The sequence below is a fragment of the Dermochelys coriacea genome, chromosome 3 (assembly GCF_009764565.3).
Source record: "Dermochelys coriacea isolate rDerCor1 chromosome 3, rDerCor1.pri.v4, whole genome shotgun sequence".
NCBI lineage: Eukaryota > Metazoa > Chordata > Testudines > Dermochelyidae > Dermochelys > Dermochelys coriacea.
Genome location: NC_050070.1, coordinates 166,704,918 through 166,724,189, shown reverse-complemented (window position 1 = coordinate 166,724,189; position 19,272 = coordinate 166,704,918). Strand labels below are relative to the sequence as shown.

At 39.5% G+C, this 19,272-nt stretch overlaps 2 protein-coding genes across 4 annotated transcripts in view; one reads left to right on the top strand and one right to left on the bottom strand.

Moving 5' to 3' along the window:
• The window catches only part of KCTD3 (potassium channel tetramerization domain containing 3), a 60,460-nt gene extending 54,089 nt beyond the window's left edge, over positions 1-6,371 (top strand). For 2 of the 3 annotated variants that reach the window (XM_038396585.2, XM_038396581.2), the window contains 3 exons: positions 1,807-1,991; positions 2,077-2,215; positions 2,801-6,371. In XM_038396585.2, coding sequence (XP_038252513.2) covers positions 1,807-1,991; positions 2,077-2,215; positions 2,801-3,368 — 892 coding nt within the window. In that variant the 3' untranslated portion in view covers positions 3,369-6,371. The remainder of the gene's footprint in view (positions 1-1,806; positions 1,992-2,076; positions 2,216-2,800) is intronic. The other variant, XM_038396582.2, reaches the window with a different exon arrangement.
• A 328-nt stretch (positions 6,372-6,699) lies between these two features.
• Positions 6,700-19,272, bottom strand: part of USH2A (usherin) — a 590,403-nt gene continuing 577,830 nt past the window's right edge. Inside the window, 5 exon segments of the mRNA XM_038396580.2 lie at positions 6,700-8,573; positions 9,278-9,502; positions 13,680-13,924; positions 16,583-16,666; positions 18,251-18,427. Coding sequence (XP_038252508.1) covers positions 8,484-8,573; positions 9,278-9,502; positions 13,680-13,924; positions 16,583-16,666; positions 18,251-18,427 — 821 coding nt within the window. The 3' untranslated portion in view covers positions 6,700-8,483.

Genomic DNA, 19,272 nt, shown 5'->3' with positions numbered 1-19,272 from the left:
CTCTTGAAAGCCCTGGATACTTGTTTTAAATTGAAAGTGCTAGTACAGACATGGCTGTTAATAGTTCACCAGTACCCAATATCTGTAATACATGGCCTATCGTTGGTTAATCTTGTAAGGAATAAAAACCCTTTAAGAGAATCAATCTTCTTTGCATCAGAGGTCATTACATATAGTCATAAGTAACTGTTAAAGTAATTAATCAAGAGAATACATTTTCCATGCACCTAGGCTATCCATTTGACAGCTTGTTTGTTTTTTAAGCAAATAGCATTAGAAGTCCGTAATATGGTTGGAGGCCAAAATATTGTCCCAATGAATGTTATAAATCACTGTGATTTAATGTTCTGTGCATACACAGTGAAGAAACTGCCAAATGTTTATTAAAATTGGTGTCATATTAGGATAAATTTTAACAAAGTAATAACTCAAAACCATTTTCAACTCTGACCTCTTATTTTTGTTCCCTGTTCTGTTTTGTTATGGCAGATTTTGTATTCTAATCAAACTATTCTTCCTTGATAACTTAATTAAGCCACAATTTAAATTTTGATGCCACAGTAATCTCAGTAGTTATGAGTAAAGCAAAAAAGGAATTCTCATTGCTTAGCCATTTTCTCTTCCCTTTAATTCATGCAATGCAGGAGAAAGTTTCAGTTTAAATATGCTGTTTTGTTTTGTGCACAAATAAAAACTTGTTTCTAAAAACACAGTGGAGATGCAAAAAGCAAATCGACTGTGGACTGGATTAGATGACTCCTTGGGTTGGTCTACATGGTAAATTACTGCATGGCAAGTCAGGGTGTGAATCTATAGCACACCAGCTTGCCCCATGCTAATGTCCAGTATTGACACTTCTACAATGCAGTGAGAGTCTTGGAGTACAGGTTATCATATTGTTACGCACTCTGGAGCTGTCACTGTGCTGTAGATTCATACCCTGGCTTGTCACACAGTTAGTTACTTACTGTATAGCTAAATCCACAGTATGGAGGTACTCACCCTGGGCTATGATGGTAGTGTAATCTATCCTCAATTGTTTTAAAAAAAATTGAACAATAAGTAGGAACGGGAAGGAGGTGGCTAACATCCCCAAGTTTTACAGGCTTCCTGATTTCACTGTTGTGAAATGATGTGAGCTGAGTGATGTGAGTGACATCAAACTACCCGAAACTTTAGTCATTTCATTCCAAACCTCATTTTTTCCTCTCATGTAATTCTTATCTTTTCATCTTGGTGTGAAATTTTCTGAATTTAAATAAACTCTTTTTGCTTAAACTGGTTAGTTTTTAAATTCAGAGTTGCCCTGGATTTTGTTTCTCTTTGAGAACAAATACCTGTGACATGTTTGAAGGAATTTGTTCAGTAAACTTTAAAAACTGACAGCAGTTGGAAATTTACATACTAGTCTTGTACAATACTTAATATATGGTGCTGGTTTTGAACACATCTTGAGACCAGATCTCTCTGGAGAAGCGCATGCAAACCTAGAATCAGGAAATCGGCAACCCAGATTCTGTAAGAAAGCAGGAAACTAATTATGGGATTTTTTTTTTAAATGTCTAGCAGCTACTCTGTATTCTTTTGGAATCTTATTAAAAGTAACATTGAGAAGTGAATTGCAAAAAACATTTTGAGTTAGAAATGGGTGTTAAGAGAAGGTGTAATTCAGCATAAAACAAACCATAGTGCCTTCTATCCAGAGATCACAAATCTTAATAAATTAAGCCGCATAATTGCCCTCAAGGGTATGCGATACTACAGTTAGGATTATAATCTGTAATTGTGTTAAATGCCTTTTTGTAGAATATGCGAGATCCAGGCTGTAGACTGTACCACAATTTCTTCGTTTACTGTACGAGAATGTGAAGGATCCAGTAGGATGGGCTCAAGACCACGACGTTACCTCTTTACAGGTCATTCAAATGGCAGTATTCAGATGTGGGATTTGACCACAGCGATGGACATGGTTAATAAAAGTGAAGACAAAGGTAGGTTGTAATGTAGCAGAACTTATTTTTTGGCTGAAATGCTTGCATTAGAGGTGATCAGTGACCACTACCTTTCTTTTCTAAGATGTAGGGGGTCCAACAGAAGAAGAGCTGCTTAAGTTGCTTGATCAGTGTGATCTGAGCACCTCGCGCTGCGCTACTCCTAACATCAGTCCAGCAACTTCAGTAGTTCAGCAAAGCCGTCTGCGGGACTCAAGCTCTAGGTAGGCCAAAGATCTACAGGATATACTATCAGCTGTGTGTTCGAAGACTTAGGCGAAAACTTTCAAACTTGAGTGTCTAATTTTAGGCACCCCTTAGTCTATATTTGGGCCCCTAAATAAGTGCCCTGATGTTTTTGGGACACTGCTCCCATTGGAGTTGCATGTGTACAATTTAGGGAATGAGTGAGCCCTTGCTCACAGAGATAGGCAGGTTGGAAATCCTGAGCACATTCCACTGCCAATTATAGGACAAGAACAGCTGAGTGTGCTCTGAGATTCATAGTTCTGAAACATCCTCCCTCAAAAATCGTATTTCTCTTTGTGTAACATCCTGTCAGTTGTATGCGTATCAGGCCTCAGGTGTTCAGAAGTATATGCTCTGTAACACATTTGGGAATCCAATATACTCTTCACAAATTCCAAATGGTTTTCTATTTGGCTAGAGAGAAGGAACAATGTGCTGCATGTTTCTTACCTTTGAAAGCTGAAGACTGTTGACTGTGATGTTTGTTTGCATCAGTATTTGTTGTAACCCGTGACATGAGAAAGGAGGGAGAAATGTTTTACTGTTGAATGTGTTTTCAGCCTCCAGTTACAGCACCATGAAACCATCCATGAAGCTGCTACATATGGCTCAGTAAGGCCATATAGAGAGAGTCCTTTATTAGCAAGGGCAAGACGGACTGAGAGCTTTCACAGTTACAAGGACTTTCAGACTTTTAATATGAACAATAGTATGGTGGACAAGGCTGTCCCTGAGACTGGCAATCTGAGTCCAGTACAAGCTGAAATGAAGAAGACAGCAGGTGAGAGCAATCCAACAGACAAAAAGGCAACAGTACTTGAAGTAAGAGCTACTAAAATATCATCAGATGCTGGTGCAGAGGGTCAGAAAGTGCCTGAAAGCTCTTCAGAAGTGAAGAAAAGAGGGCCAGATGATGAAAGTGAGAACAAAGTAGAGAATAAAAAGAAAAGTGGATTTGATGGAGGAGGGTTTCTGGGAAGAAAGAAAGTACCTCCTCTGGTGTCTTCACCAGTTATTGTGGAAGGAGGACCTGAATCACCTGGTACAGCGTCCCCATCACCCACAAAGACTACCACTTCTCCACGCCACAAGAAAAGTGACTCTGCCTGCCAAGACTATAGCTTGTGAAAATGCTAAGTCGTGTACATTTGTTTTCAGGGGTTCAGATGAAAGTTAACACTTAACTGGATGTAACTTTTATACTACAGATTTATTGTTTTAAAAAAGTTTCATTTGAGTGTGCCTAACTGAAAGAGTTAAAACTGTAATTTTTCATAGTGCATCTCAACAACTTGGGTTTACAGCACAACCAGCAAACATACTCTAAATTGATGTACTTCATTTTCATATTGTATAAAGCCAAACAACACTTGGTACAAAACATTGATGTAAAATCCTGTTTTATGCAGTCCAGCATGCATTACAGTATTTGTCTTAGGAAGAGTTTTATAGGTAACTTTCTAAGTCCCATTACTGGACCTTACCTTTGCAATCACCAAAATATTAAATGTCACTTGCTTACTGGCCATTAAAGTTACCATGAATATTATTTGCAATTCCCTGGAGTCACCCATCTGGCCCTTTCACCTCCTTCAAGATAATATAAAGTAGAAAATTAGCTGGGTGCTAAAAGCTATTCCATTAATTTGAAAAGCTTCTCTTGCTGAAGTTTGCCTTGATTGTAGAGCGACTGTTGTTTTTTCAGTATTGATAAATTTGACATTTATGTGCTACAATTCTTTTGTTTATGAAACAAATTCAAAAAGTCTTTATGCTTACAGCTGTGCTAAAACATTATTTTGCATATCTTGGTCCTAATATTAAAATGCACAGGAATGTTACTACCTGTACTTTTCCCCTCATTTCTCTTTGCAGAGCTTTCAAATAGCTGAAATTATAAACTATAACCTCTTGTGGAGGGGGAAAAAAAGCACGCATTTTGCTGCTCATTAACACTAATGTCTAACAAGAGATATTTAGTCCATTTCTTAGAAAACTTACTAGGCTATTCATACATTCCTCTTCTAAGTTTGCTGCTGTACAACAATGCCATAGTGGTGTTATGCTCTTCCAGATCATGAGTTTTCAGCCCTCAACCAGAAATGCTGGATTCAAGTCCCCCCACATCTTCCTTACAGCAACAGTAGTACTAAACTTCAGTAAAAGTAGGGCATACAGCGTTACCTCCCATACAACTTTAATGTATTTTTATAAAGATACATTGCTTTCCCATAATGTGCAGACTTTAGCTGGAAGTACTAAGTCATTGAGTTTTGCTAGTGTGAGGGAGTTTTTTGTTCTAGTTGCAGTCCTTAATACATATGTCAGTTTCTTTGCAGACAGTTTCCACAAATTTGGATGAGAGTTTTCAAGGACCTGAGACTCTGGTGTCTTGAACCAGGTAAGGCTGGGGCTTGTGAAAGGTGCCTGCTATTTTGCTTGGTTATTCACTAGGACAGTCTGCAGACATTTAGGAGCAGTGACTTATAAATTTTTAAATTTGTCAAAACTTGTCGATTTACAGAAATGGAAAAACAAATGAGCTAGAATATCCTTTTCTCCTTCCTCAAATTTTAGTTCTCTTTAAAGAAGAGGCTAAAAATGATTTAGTAGAATGCTGGGTTGTAGCCATGTTGGTCCCAGAATATTAGACCAACTTCTGTTGCTGAAAGAGACCATCTTTCAAGTTATGCAGCGCTCTTCGTAGTAGAGTGTTTATAGCATGTGGTTTTGGTTATTACTCTTGCGCTTGATGTCATTTGCCATAAAATATAGGGGAAAAATTGGATCCGCAGACTGAGGTCAGTGTAGTTCTGTGCTGAAAAATTCCAAATGGAAAGCATTGTGCATTAGTTAATAACATCATATCAAATAGGCTCATTTTACAGTTATTTTTGTAAAGTCAGCCTTGCAAGTTCACCCAGTGAGCTGAAAGTTTCAAGCTGTTTTTATTTTTTCTGGCTCAGACTTTCAGTGGGGTTGTACAAATAGGTATGGTGTGGTGATGTGAGAACCAGCTTTATTTTCAGTTCTTGGAGGAAACCCAGTCTGGTAGTTTTAGATTACCACCCTACTTTGAGACTCCGACTGCTCCTAGCAGCTGGAGTCTCAAAAGCAGGAACTGCTTCAGGGGGTAAAATAGACGCCAGCAGGGGCCAGTGCTCCCAGGTGTGTAGCCTTGGGGAAAAACTGGAGGAAGGAGCCATACCCAGACACACTGTCATAAGAGCAGCTAAAGCAGGGACCTTCAGAACTTTCTCTTTCCCCTGTGCTTATTGGCTCTTTCCTCCAACCCTCTTCCCCCTCCTAACAATTTGCCTTTCACTTCAGATTCACACCTGCCCTGTCCCCTTCTTTCCAGTTAGCTTATCCCCCCTCCAAAAAAAAAAAAAAAATCATGGCTGGTTGCAGTCATTACATTGTTCACTCAGTTGTACTGCTTCCCCCATTCTGTGTCTGTTTAGATTGTAAACTCCTCAGGGGAGGGATTATCTACTACTCTTTTTACACAGTGAGGCCTGATACTTGGTTGGTTCTTAGGCTTTACTGTAGTAAACATTCTTTCATATTAATATGGGGAGATTAAATCTACTTCATTCCATGGCATGAATGCACTATAATATTTGTAGAGTTCTACTTAAATATTGACTGCTGTGGTATTCCTTTACTTATACAGTGCTCACACTTCTATTCTTAATCCTTTCATTCCCTTCCACTTATGGAAGCTAACTTTAGACCCACCTTAGAACTGTCCCTCCTAGTACTGTGGGTCTGTGTATATGACTTCTGTTGCTAGTAGAGTTCATGGTACAAGTCAGTGACTGTCATGCTCAGTGTTGCAGTTGCGCAATGATTTTGTTCACGTCTTAAAGTGCAAACTAAAGATGCTGCTCTTCAGACAAGATCTTTCTTAGGAAAGGAAACATCAGCAAGAATAAACAGGAGGTGCAGCTGATAAGGGTTTCTTTAACTAGAGGCAGTGGAAAGTGCTGTTACTTCCAAGTCTCCATTTGTATTTGCAGAATAAGGCTATCTGTACACTTGGGACATTTCCACATAATGAATAACCAAATTTTTAAAATGGGAGAAAGTCTTTGGATAAAACCATTACCACAACATTTACATAATACTGAAAACAAGCCAAGATTTAATGGTGCTTGCATGTGAAATAAGATGACTGGTCAAATTCACACCTGCTTTTTTTTGTGACTCAATCCCTATAAAGTAGCTGATTTTAATACATTTTGAATTGATCTGTAGGGTAGGAATGTTACATTATGAACGCCAGCATTGATTATCTCCCTCGGCCAGCTTTAAGTTACAAGGCAGACAATCCTGTACCACAGTCTGTTTTGAACTTTCTGTTGTTAAATAGCCCAGTTTTTAATGTTGTGGATTGTTTAAAAGGTGAACTGGAGAAAAGGCAGCACAGTGTCACTACTTTACTTTCTTATTGTAAAATTAATATCAGGCTTGTACATTCAGCCTAATTTTTAAACACACGCTTTTTTGGTTCTTTATATTATGTGGTAACAAAAATACTTGTATTAAATTTAGATATAACCTTTTATTAATCTATATTTTCAGATTAATTTACAGGCATAATAGAATCCTAGTCTTGAAAATAAACTAATTACTACAGTTTGAACAATGCAATGCTTTTTTTCCCCCCACCACAGAAATAGATACTCTAATCTGTACTGTACACTATATAAGAAATTGATAGTATTGCAACATATACACCATAACAGCCAATACTTGAATTCTGCCTCCCTACTCCTTTTGAGTATTTCCTTATTGTTTAATTTAAATGAGACTATTTGTAGAGTAAGGTATGGGGGGAGGAAAGAACAGAATTCTATCCAGCCCTAAATGTATGTAAAAACAAACACTGGCAATAATTGTACACATTACAGTAAACAGATTTCCTCTAGGGGCCCTAATGTTCCAGCTCAGCTCATAGGTATTCTGTCTCACTCCCAGCAGTTTGGATAGAAACAATGAGATCTGTCTGTTTAAAACAAAGCTGTAATAGCTCTTTTGTTCTTTCCTGTGAAGCTTACCTTAGGGTGGGTTTTTTACCATTTTGTTTTTGTCACAGCCATTTCCTAATTTGATGATGTTTTGCATTTCACTGTTTCTCAAAGCAATTTCCAATTGCACAATGTAAGGATCATGCCCAATGCATGACAATCAAGATAGTTTTCGGGGAAGAGGCTTCATTACAATGCTAAACATTGAAGCAGCTGATCCACCACAGATTTAATAGGAATGAAGCGTGTCTTTAACATTTAAATAATTTAATAATTTGTTTTTAGAGCTATGATCATCCTAACTTATTTCTCTAAGACCAACACCAGAGGGCAGGCACTAGAAACTACAATACATGTGAGTAAAATCCAGAACAGCTTTCACTAAATTACATTTTGATACATTTAAAATTTACTCTTGCACAGTCTGGCATAGCAAGGTTCTGAGCACCCTCAAATCTTATTCTGGAAATTGAGAGTACTCAGGATGTCACAGGATCACATCTTTAGTGATTTTAAATCAATCTCCTGTCGTACATGATTTACATGGACAAACATTTTAGGGTTCCTGACTAGACAGGCAATTGCACAAATTTTCTGTGCTTTTGCATCTGTAGCAATATTTCATAGACGGAACTAACTCTTCCTTCTTTGTCGTCTTAATTAAAGTGAGCAAAGTGGGTTGTAATGCTCCTCAGATCAGATCTAAATTTATTCTTCATTTTTATATACTTGTTGTTGACCAAAACCCTTTTTTCCCCACTGATGATAAATTTCCCACCACTGTATAATATAATGAAACATGATTAAAGTTTCAGGATTAGGTATGTGCAGCTGTTAAGTGTTTTGTGAAACTTCTCTGTATATTATATTAGCCATTTAAGGTCTTGCCAGTACTATGACACAACGTTGTACATATAATACATTCTTCTCACCTTCCCCTTTTGAAATATTTCTGTACAATATTTGCAATAAATGTTTAACGCTGATGGATATGTAGAGAGCACATTTACAAGATATAACTATATTCTTGGCTCAGTACTCCTAGAAAATGCATTCATACTGCTAAAGTTCCAGTAGGCACACTTTTTAAAACATAATCCCAAAACTGTTACATGAAAAATTAATTTTTACATGTTAAATTGAACAAAACAAAGATTTTGTGCTCCTTCAGCTGCTTTGGGTTGGCTGTGATACTTACTCCAAATAGGTATCACAACTGGGTGTCAGTGAAGGTTGTATGTTCTTTAGTTACTGTACTGAAGCCTTTGATGGCATTCACAAGGTCTTCATCATCCACATACTGGGGGGGAAAAATTAAGTACAAATTTAGAGAACTATAAATACTGACCTAGTCATAGAACAACAAAACTAGAAATAACTGAGACTTGTTGTTCAGAAGAAAATAGACTTGCTACACGCAGTCACAATACTTGACTGCATTATCAAACTGAGACCTGGTCTAGATACAGCTTTATACTGTCATAAAATCACATCCCTCACCAAAATAGTTAGTTAATTCCCATACGTTTTGGTGAATAACCTGTACTGCTATACGCACCTTTACAGTGGTAGAATTGCATCCACTCTCGGGAATTGTACTGCTTTAATTATATCAGTTTAGAAACCGCATGAGAGCCACATAACTAATAGACTACTGAAACATTTCAATGAATGTCATGTTTTCGCTGTAGGTGTGTGCAAAAAGGAAAAAAATATACAGTACCGTAACCGTAAAATAGTTAGTGGGTAACATTTCCAAAAGCACCTTTGTGATTCAAGTCCCACTTTCAGAAGTGACTTAGCTGCTTCTGAAAATAGGATTTAGGCTAGTCATTAGGACCCAGCACCTCAAAGGTATTTAGGCAAGTAACTCTCATTACCTTTGAGGATCTGGGCCTAGATGCTTTTGGAAATTTTGCCCAGCATCTTGGTAAACATCAGTTACTAAGATAATGCCAAATGTGCATGCATTCATGGAATTGTAGAACTAGAATAAGAACTTACCAAACCACTATCGTGACTATGTATAATGGTATCCCACACAGAATCTTCTATTGGGGACTTCTTGTCATAAATGTCAATAAGTTGACTGACACTGCGATGCAAAGAACCTTGGGAGTAGGTACAACTCATCTGCCTCTGACTCGGTATTTGTAGAATGGAAGTGCTTTGGTTGCTACGATTACTCAAAGGAGAGCCGGGTCCTGGAATTTTTGTATCTGCTAGTCCCTAGGAATAGTGGAATAAAAGGGATGTGCTTATGAAAGGTTTACATGAAAAATGTAAAAGATTAACATTTCAGCTCAAATCTGTTACAAAGTTATTTATTTTCAGGGGCTGTATTTTGCAGGAGAAGCCATAGTAGTAAAGTAACATGGTAGTGGTAGAGGTTTTTAGGCTGATAACAGAACATCATTATCACTAGCTCCAGCTGTTGTTCCCTGTGGAAACAATGGCTTGCTGCAATGCGGTTTAACAAGGTGATCTCTTGAAGATCTCTTGTTAAGCATGCAATTGAAACACATTACCACAGTAATTGCCATTCCGTTTTAGAACCAGGAAATAGACAACTGATGGAACACTTGCAAGGTTAGGAAGCACCTGGCTTATCTGCCAGGGGACAATACATGGCAATTTTAGCAACTAGCTTTTGTGAATTTGTGTAAGTATGCGTCTCTAACCACCATTTGACCTTTCTTGCTCTCTGGCTTTCCAAAAAGTTGTGTAAAACAAATTGTATGTTAAATCGACAAGTAGAGCCCCAAATGGTTTTTTTTAAACATACTAAAACTCCCACTGTACACTAACACACAACTATGCACTTTAAAGTGGCAGCTATACACCACTTTGGATCATCTGTCACAGAATCTTCAACTGCTAACAGCTGTGCAGTAATAAAACGTGCACCATGCAAGAAATTCTCATGCAAAACACTTCAATTAATTCCAGGTTTGATTGCCACAGCACACAGGTTGCATACTCGCTAACTATACCTCAAAATGCATTGTGTAACTTTTTAGAGTAACACTACTTGCGGACTCTGACATCTCGGCAATAAAATCAAACTGAGATTTAAAAGGAAGGAGAGTTGTTAACAGCAATGCTACATTAGCCCAGGTGCTGTGACAAGAGTTTTATTCTGTGGTTAGATTACACTGAAAATGTAGCTAAAAATAATGGTCAGAGCTATGCTGATTTACACCAGTTGAGAATCTGGGCCATTGTACTCAACTACAGGACAATGGAATGATTTTTACAATAAAAACTCATGGCAGTTGAAAACGAATTTGTTAGTCTCTACGGCAAATTTCACTTGTAGTATTTGTACAGGACAGCAGAGGATGAAAGTTCCAAATTCAAGTCTTTAATTGAGTTTTGTGTAAAACCTGCACTGTATGCGATGTGACCTTGGAGGTGGTGATAAAACAAAAATGAATGCCTCCCTCTACAGCACCTATAGCCCTTTCCTAGCAGTTCAGACTAAAATGTGTGTGCCGACATAAGCACTGCAACGTCTTACCTTATCTCTGCTCTGTGAGACTTGTGAAGATGAGATGAGAGGAACTTGTAAAGGAGTTGCAATAGGATGCTGATGGCAGGGATTATCAGTTAAAGAGGTTTTCTGCATTTTTAAAGCATTGTAGGTAGAGAATAGAAATGGGATAAATATACAAGTATGTAGAAGACGAGTTAAACAAAAGGAAAGGTATCTTTCTTTTTTCCCGAGGAGAAATTGGATACAAGGCACATTCTGGGTTGGTTTTTTTTTTTTTCTTCCCCAATGTAAATTTCTGCCAGTTGTTTAGCCAAAAGAGGAGCCACAATTATATTGTTGAAACTGATGGCACAATGTGTGCTGCAGCCACTTGTGGAATTAATACAGATCTGAATGACTTACTTCAAGCCATTGACATGTCTGCTTGTATATTTTAAAAAAAAAATCTTTTAAAAAAGCTGAGGAAAAAATAGTGGAGAAGAGGCTGTAACGAGAGGAGTGATTTAATGGTCTTTAGAACCCAGGAGTTCCTGGCTCCTCTGTACTTGATCACTGGGTATGTTATTTTCTGCCTCAGTTTCCATCCTAAAATGGGCATGCATACTACTACTAACCTTCCTCAGTAGGGTGTTTTATATAATTCCTAACTAATGTTCACACATCCTAAGTAGTATTGGACTCCTTTCCCCAACCCTCAGCTCCAAGAGACTATTGTGTCATGTGACTTCAGGGCAAGCTAGGCTATTTTCAAGTCTCACTTTGTATTTCCAAAGCTAAATGATTAACAGTTCCTCATTTAGCCTTTTGTAATTGACATTAAGAGTTGCCACAAAAATGTTTCTGAGGCAAGCCGCCCCAGTCTCAAGGGGGTCCTTCTGAAAACAGACACATTTTCCTTTAAGGCACCCACTTGGCCACCTAGCTCAACACCATTCCATGAGGAGCGAGAACACTCGCAGGTCCTTAAGGGGCTACATAAAGATCTAAACTGGCAGCTTAATGGGTTGTTAACATAATTCTTTAAATAAAGACATGAGAGCAGCATGCTTACTAATCAGGGATGTTGTGCCTGACAAACTGAGCAGATGTGGCAGCTGAGGGCTACTGTTCCCTGATGAAGGGCACATTACAGAAGGACAAAATGGCTGTATCCATAGAAATACCTTTCCTCTTTCCAATCTGACAACCAAGCTCCTGGAAGGCAGAGTCCTTCTCAATTTTTGCTTATACCTTGTGCATGCTAAACAGTGAAGAATGTGTTTAAAGCCCCCCAATTCAACTTTTACACAGGAAAATACAATTTCAGTAGGCCCAAGCAGACCCCAAAGAAAGACGTGAAGCAAAAGGGAGCAGGGGATAGGAATGGGGAAGGAAAAGGCACAAACTCACATTAACATGCTTTTGGTTGCTATAATTTATACTGTCATCTATCACCATGGTATCTGAGGAGTCTATATGTGTCAGCAGAGTTTAAAATGCTGTGGTTTTGCATTCACTGAAGTCTGGCAAAACTCCCACTGACACTGAGTGCTAGATCAAGCTCATAGTTTGTAGAATTGTACTGAACAGTCACTTGAAATAATAGGAAACTAGTAAGCACTATTCTAATATTTATTCCTTTTGCCTGAGAACTAATTTACATAATGGGGCAACTCCTCAGCTAGTATAAATAAGAAAAGGAATACAGACTAACACGGCTGCTACTCTGAAACCTATAAATAAGAGTGACAGATAACGATTTCCTGAATGAACTTCGTTGAATTAAATTAAACCTTACTGAATTAGTTTTCATTGTATTAAATGCAAATATGTATGGTGAGATTGTATGGAATTTATTTAGTAGAAAGATTAATGCAATCTGGAATGTATGAGGAAGTCCAAAGGTCTTTTTGGAACGGTATGTGTGAAGTGGATTTCTTTAGAAAGAGCCTGAGCAAATTCTCCCCCTAGTTCAAACTGGGTTCTCCAGGGTCCAAAAGTCAAAGAAAGGTGTTTGGAATAAATAACTTGAGTTTGTTTACACTGACTCAGAGCCTTCTTCCTGATCCAGTAAATGGACAGGATTGCAGCTCTACAGAGGGTCCCAATCTTTAGGGTAAGGGTGGAAGGCTGTCAGAATCTATGTTAGGATTAGGGTGGACTCTGGTAAGCTTGTTTGTAGGTTCTTTTATTATTTGTTTTCACCTTAGGAATAAAGTAGGCTTGCAGAGGAAGTGCTATGCAGTAAGCTACAACTGTTAACAATCAGTCTCTGAAGAGAGAGCAAGCAGGTGTGCTTGGGCAACCTGTCTGTGCTGGGAAATACAAAGAGAACAGTGCAGCCTGGGAATACCTGGTCAGAAGGGGGAGAGAGACTGGTCTCCACCCTGAAAAGCAATGGCTGTGGAGCTAGAAACCAAGAATTGGTGCCTTTGGTGGTCCACTATGGGGAAATACAGGTTTAGTTGCCCTGAACTGTGACAATAAGCATAGCTTGACTGAGTCAGTGGGGCTATATTGATTTACAGCAGCTAAGAATTTGGCCCAGTCAGTGTATCAATACCTGAAGAGTGACCTCTCCAATAATACAATAAAGCTAAAGATGTCCTACCCCTGTGTCATTTAAGGAGTTAAACATATCTCTGTCTTCCTACTACATTCATCACTGTGGTATCTGACCAAGAGAAAAAACCACCCGAGTTCTGTTGCTTATTTGAATAGTAGTCACCACTTACTCCCAATTTACAGCTTGGGTCTTTCTGTAGCTTACAGATATTCTTTCATGTGAAGCAATATGTACCTTTTCCCTCTTACTATATTCAAATTGTAAGTTAATGCCCTTAGACTGCAACATTATCCTTTGTAACATATGTTCCATTGCAATAACTCTGTACAATATAAATACACATTATTGCGCTTTGCATGGCATACCATGTGGGTGTCTCCTGGTGAATATACAGTCATTGGTGATGTCCGCTTTTGGAGTTGAACTAAGGCAGGCCTTTCTCTTGCATATGGTTGTTTTTTTATTTTTCTTCGTAGAATCAAGGATAGAAAAATAGCCAAGAGGATCAAACCTAGAACTGCCATTAATATCACAAACCACAGTTCAGTGTAAAATGTTGCATATTTAGTCTCTGCTTCATCCTTTTCTCCAGGAGTTGTTAATATAGGACCTGTATAATCCAGGAAGGTAAAAGGGAAACATTATTTTAGAAAGCAGTTTAGTGATAGATCATCCCCTTATTTGATGATAAATTAGAAAGAAGTTTGAAGCAGTTTGTCACAGTGTGCTTATTTGCACTTATGTTCAAGGTGGTGTAATGGTTCAATATGCTAGTGGGTTGTAATAAAAAGCTTACTGCACTCAAGAGACCATGCTTAAAGTTCTGGCATTGCTGCCTGGGTTGGAAATCACCACTGCACTGGCATCTCCTAGGAAAGAGGAGGGGGGGATTCAAAAAAGGTTGATCAAAGTAACCTTGAACAGTTGAAACAATGATGGGTAATTTCAGAGAGGTGCAGACACGATGTTTTCTGCAGCATTATAGCCCAGCACAAGAAGCAGTTGCTACTGTGGACACTGCAGCACAGATTATAAAACAATAAAGCCAAAAATTAGGATGAACGAAGAGAGGCCAAATAAAATCAAAACCATGAAAAAGATACACTGTTCCTTCCAATACATGGTGCACATCACTGCACAGCTTAGAAAAATCAATTGCATAGTGGGCAAGGGGGAGGAAATGCATTGTAGCAACAGTAGCTTTGCAGGATATGCAGCGATGCATCCAAAGAGGGCTGAGGGTGCTAGAGTCCCAGAAACAGAACAGAGGAGAGGTGACGCCTTTGCCACAAAGCCACTTCTAGGTTATAAAAAACCAAATACATGAAGTTTATTTACCACCCCTCAACACAAAGGACATCTGGCCAAGAAAATGAAATTAGGTATCAACGTTGTGTCTAACAAAACAAAATATTTTTGGCTATTTCAGCTTTGGTTCAAAGACACCTAAAGAGTTTTCACAGTGTGATTATCCCTATTCCCCATTTCTGGTTCAGGAAGCAAGGTTTTAATGCAGGACACTGACAATATCCCCCACTCTTCTAGTAGATTAAAAAGTAATCCACTGCTCCGCCACACCTGCATATTGAGACTGGCCCAAACTGATGGCTTAATACTAACTTGGATGTGGCTCGCAGGGAAAACTAATATCAGCACTTGCAGAAAGGAATCTCAGATACAGGCCAACAATGGGCCCCCATGGCACTTTGTAATTGTTTACATTTGCCAGGGCTCTGCTTCCAGGAAGTTCCATTGTTTCTCTTTCGAAACTGGTGTGGTGATTTACCTTAATCTGATCTGTCTTGTGGATGATATGTCTGAGATCTAACTAGTGGTCAAAAAAGAAAACAAGATCTTTGGCTGCATAAGGAAAGGGATGAAGTATAAGGCCTTTATATAAATCCATACTACAGCCTCAGCTGGAGTGATGTGTGCAGTACTAGGATCTTGCACCATTAGAGGGGGTTCAGAGAAGCGTGATAAGAGTGATTAGTACATGGAAAAACTCGCAGAAAGAAATGCTGAAAAGATAGGGATTGTTTACCTTATAAAGGAGTTGAAGACGAGGGGACATGATACAAGTATATAAAATATTGAATGGTCTAGAGAAGTAAAATGGGAAGCTACTGTTCTCCCTGCTGCACAGCACAAGAACAGGGGGACATCCAACAAAATTGAGCAGTGGGAAATTCCAAACTGATAAAAGGAAATACTTTTCACATGATGCACAATTAGTCTGTGGAATCCACTGCCTCAGGATGTTGTTGAGGCTAAGAACGTAAGGGAGTGGACATTTATATGGATATCAAGAACATATAGAGTTATGCTTAAGGTTTTTAAAGGAATATTAAAACTTTGTATTTCAGGTTTTAAGCCAATCTCTGTCAGAGATCAGGATAAGACCTAACATGGGGGAAGGGGCAGCTTACTCCACATCTGTCTACTGTGGGGTTCTTATATTTTCCTCTGTTGTTGGCCACCGCTGGAGACAGACTAAATTAGATGATCTTCAGGTCTACACCTATGTTCCTATGTATCTAACAGCAGCAAAATCTCTGTATTTGGATGCTCTTTGGGCAGGCCATGGACCTGACCCTGCTCTCCTCAGAGGGAAAGACAAAACTTCCAGTGATTTCAACAAGATCAGGCCCTGTGTCAACATCTCTCTTTCTCAGCTGAAGACTGGAAAACTCAAGTTTCAGCCTATTTATTGTGATGTCACCACCCCATTCCAGTCCTCCCAAGAGACCTGCAACCAAGAGAGGGGTCAGGAGTTGATCTTTCTGAGGTTTAACAAAGAGAAACTCACCGCCTAACCATGTAGCATTTAAAAAAAAATCATGAAGCTGTTCCTATACATTCTGAAGGAATAGTAAAGGGCCCAAAGGGTTTTGATTTGCTTTGTATATCAGCTTTAACATAGGCAATAAGCTACCATCCCTACTGTGGTGCTGATGTACATTGTTAGCGGGTTCTGCATTTGTTTGATTTTTTTGGTGGGAGGGAAAGAGCTGTGTGTGAAATTCTCATTGGTTTAAAAAAAGCTCCAAGCCAGTACCTGCTTCAATAAAGACAAAACTTCCTAAATAAAATCAGCTGGTGACAAAGACACATTAGCCACATACCTTAATGCTTCAAGAAATAACTTGGGCCAGATCAACAACTTCTATTTCCAAATCTGATCTGATCCAGTATGCATTACACCTAATTGCTCAGCACAAATTCACACATAATTAATAGGAGCTAGGTAACGTCTCTACAGGTTTACCAAGTCCAGTAGCAGTGCTGTATTTGATCACTGGTGTGACGGCGCTCCCTTCATCGGTGGTACAGGTTACTTGAAAGAAAAAGGCTGAACAAAAAAGGCAAAATACTGAGTTAGAAATCTCAAATGGGACAATCGAAATGCTTCAGCCCTGATCCTCCACCAAGAGCTGCTAATGTGCATGGCTGCATTCAAGCACAATCACAATGGGACTCCCAATGGGCACAGCAGTCAACGCTAGTGGATCCCAATATAGCCCTGAAGCCTGATAATCCACTAATATTCAGCTATTAAACTGTATATTACAGTGGTCTTGTTTGTAGTTTTGATGTTCCCCTATTATCCCCACATTTTCACAGGCTCATAACCTTTCCAAAGCAAATGGAATTGCGTATGCTGAGTTCTGCAGTCCATTTTTAAAGAAACTTCGAAACAAACCCTCAGCCCTGTTTCTTATAATGGGAAGATACAAACCCCCCAGACAAACCCTTCCCATTGTTAAATAAACACATTTTTTGAATAGGGGTTATAGCAAAAAAGGTTGAACTTTGAAAGCTGAAATCTAGCTGAGCCATAATTTCCTCACAGGCTGGTGATTTTGCTTGGTCTGAGGAATTGTTTGGAGCATTTGAAAATGGCCGTGGTCTTTACCAAGTCAGGAGGTGAGATGCACTGTGCCCACATGCACAGCTAGCAACCAAATACATTAGATAAGGTCGTACTAAAACTTGTCAAGAGACAGCTGGACAAAGTGTTGTCCAGCTGCTGACATATTTTCTGCACACATTGCCCAGCACAGTAGTCCCTTGCCCCACCAAATTGTGTTACTTGGAATGATTTTTTGTAGTTTAAGCATCAATTTAGATTGGCAGTGACTGGACTTCCTTTGAGCATTTTAAGCATCTTAATCAGGAAGATTTTCTGAGGCCTGTGGCACTTCATCAAAAGCTGTATAGTTCCAGTAGAATCCGTGCAGCCAATGAAAGGAGCAGGTACAGATGCAATGTGGAGGTGATGGCCTTCCATGTAGAAAGGCTCTCTTCCCTATGGCTCCCAAACATCCACAAGGCTGGGAGGATATGCCTTCTACTGCTTCCATGATTCATCCGGGCTCAATCCAGCAAAATACATAAGCATGTGGTTAACTCTAAGCATGTGAATAGTCCCATCGACTTCAGCAAGACTAGTCATGTGCTTAATGTTAACCATATGCCGGATTGGACTATCATGCTCAGCACCTTCCAGAATCGAGCCCTGAAAGGGTCATGGTGGAGGTAGAGGGCACATCATATCTTTGTCCACTCCGCCTTTTGAGAGGAAGATCTGTAGTAAACTTCAGGTGGTCAGCCTCACAGTGTTTCCTGGCCATCTATATCCATCCCATGGAATGGGTAGAATTTATTCCACAAACGTAATCAATTCCCCTCACCCGCCCCTGTACCTCAAATAACCACTGTTCCTATATATCACAGTAGATACTAAAGGGGTTTTATGGAAAACTGCATTCAATCATCAGGATAAAGAGTACTTTACTATGCATACAACATCAGCTTTTCAAGGAAACTAGAAGTCTAAAGAGACATTCCACTGCTGTGCATTGGCTGGCCGACTTTGTAAAATTTAACATGCAATAGATAAACACAGTCCTTGAAATGGGAAATTGAAACTGACTTTTGGCAGATGTCCTTGGTAAATACAGCATGGTGTCAAAGCCACTATAGACACGCTGGCCTCCCTCAGTTAACACATATGCCTTCAGCTGTCCATTCAGTACGAAAGTGCGACTCCAGTCTAGGTAGACCATGGATAAATTGCTGACAATAGAAAATGGAGCTTTGTACTGAGGTACTGGGGGGGGGGGAAGAAAAAGGAAACAGATGCTTTATAAATTGTAGGCATCTCACTGGGTTGCACAAAATAAATGCATCAAATAAGTGTTACAGGCTCTCTCAGACATACCCCCAAATGGAAAAAAAAAAAACCAAGGAGAGGCTACAGGAGGAGGCTGCCCTTGCCATTATCTCACTGAAATATACTGTATCTGCACCCTAAGTGAAACCCACAAGGAAAATTAGAGCGTAAGCTCCTTGGAGCACCTTTTACTATGGCTGTTCAATGCCTCGTATAATGAGGACCCCTGCTAGTTGGGGGGTACAGGCACCATTGTAATACATAATAATTAATAATAAAATGACTAAGGATCAAGACATTCAACACAAGGAATGAGTTATATTCTATCAGCTGCACTGGTAAAACACTACTGGAGTTACTGGGGTTACACCAGCGTAACAGGCCAAGACCATGTTCTGTTCAATAACAAGTCTGGCACCAGAGCTTCAAGTGGTATTAAAAAAAAAAGTGTGTTGGTGGGGGGGAGGGGGGGTTGCCTGTCATCTTCTACAGAAATGAAAACACTGGCTTCTCCCCCCAAAATAATTTTTGCTCCCAGTGTTTCACCTCTGCTCCTCCTGGGGCATTTCCCCCTTCCCCCAGATAGAGTGGAGAGGCACAGAGGAGCCACCCCATCTCTCACAAAAGTGGAGGAGCTGCTGCTGGGCTCCTTCTGCTCCCGCCTCTTTCCTCCACAGAGGGGAGGGTGAGGGAGCTCTGTCTGGGTCCGCAACTGCTCTGATTGGCTGCTTACACCCTTGGGAGGCAGGCAAGCAGGGGCGGCAGCTTTGTATAATTTTTGG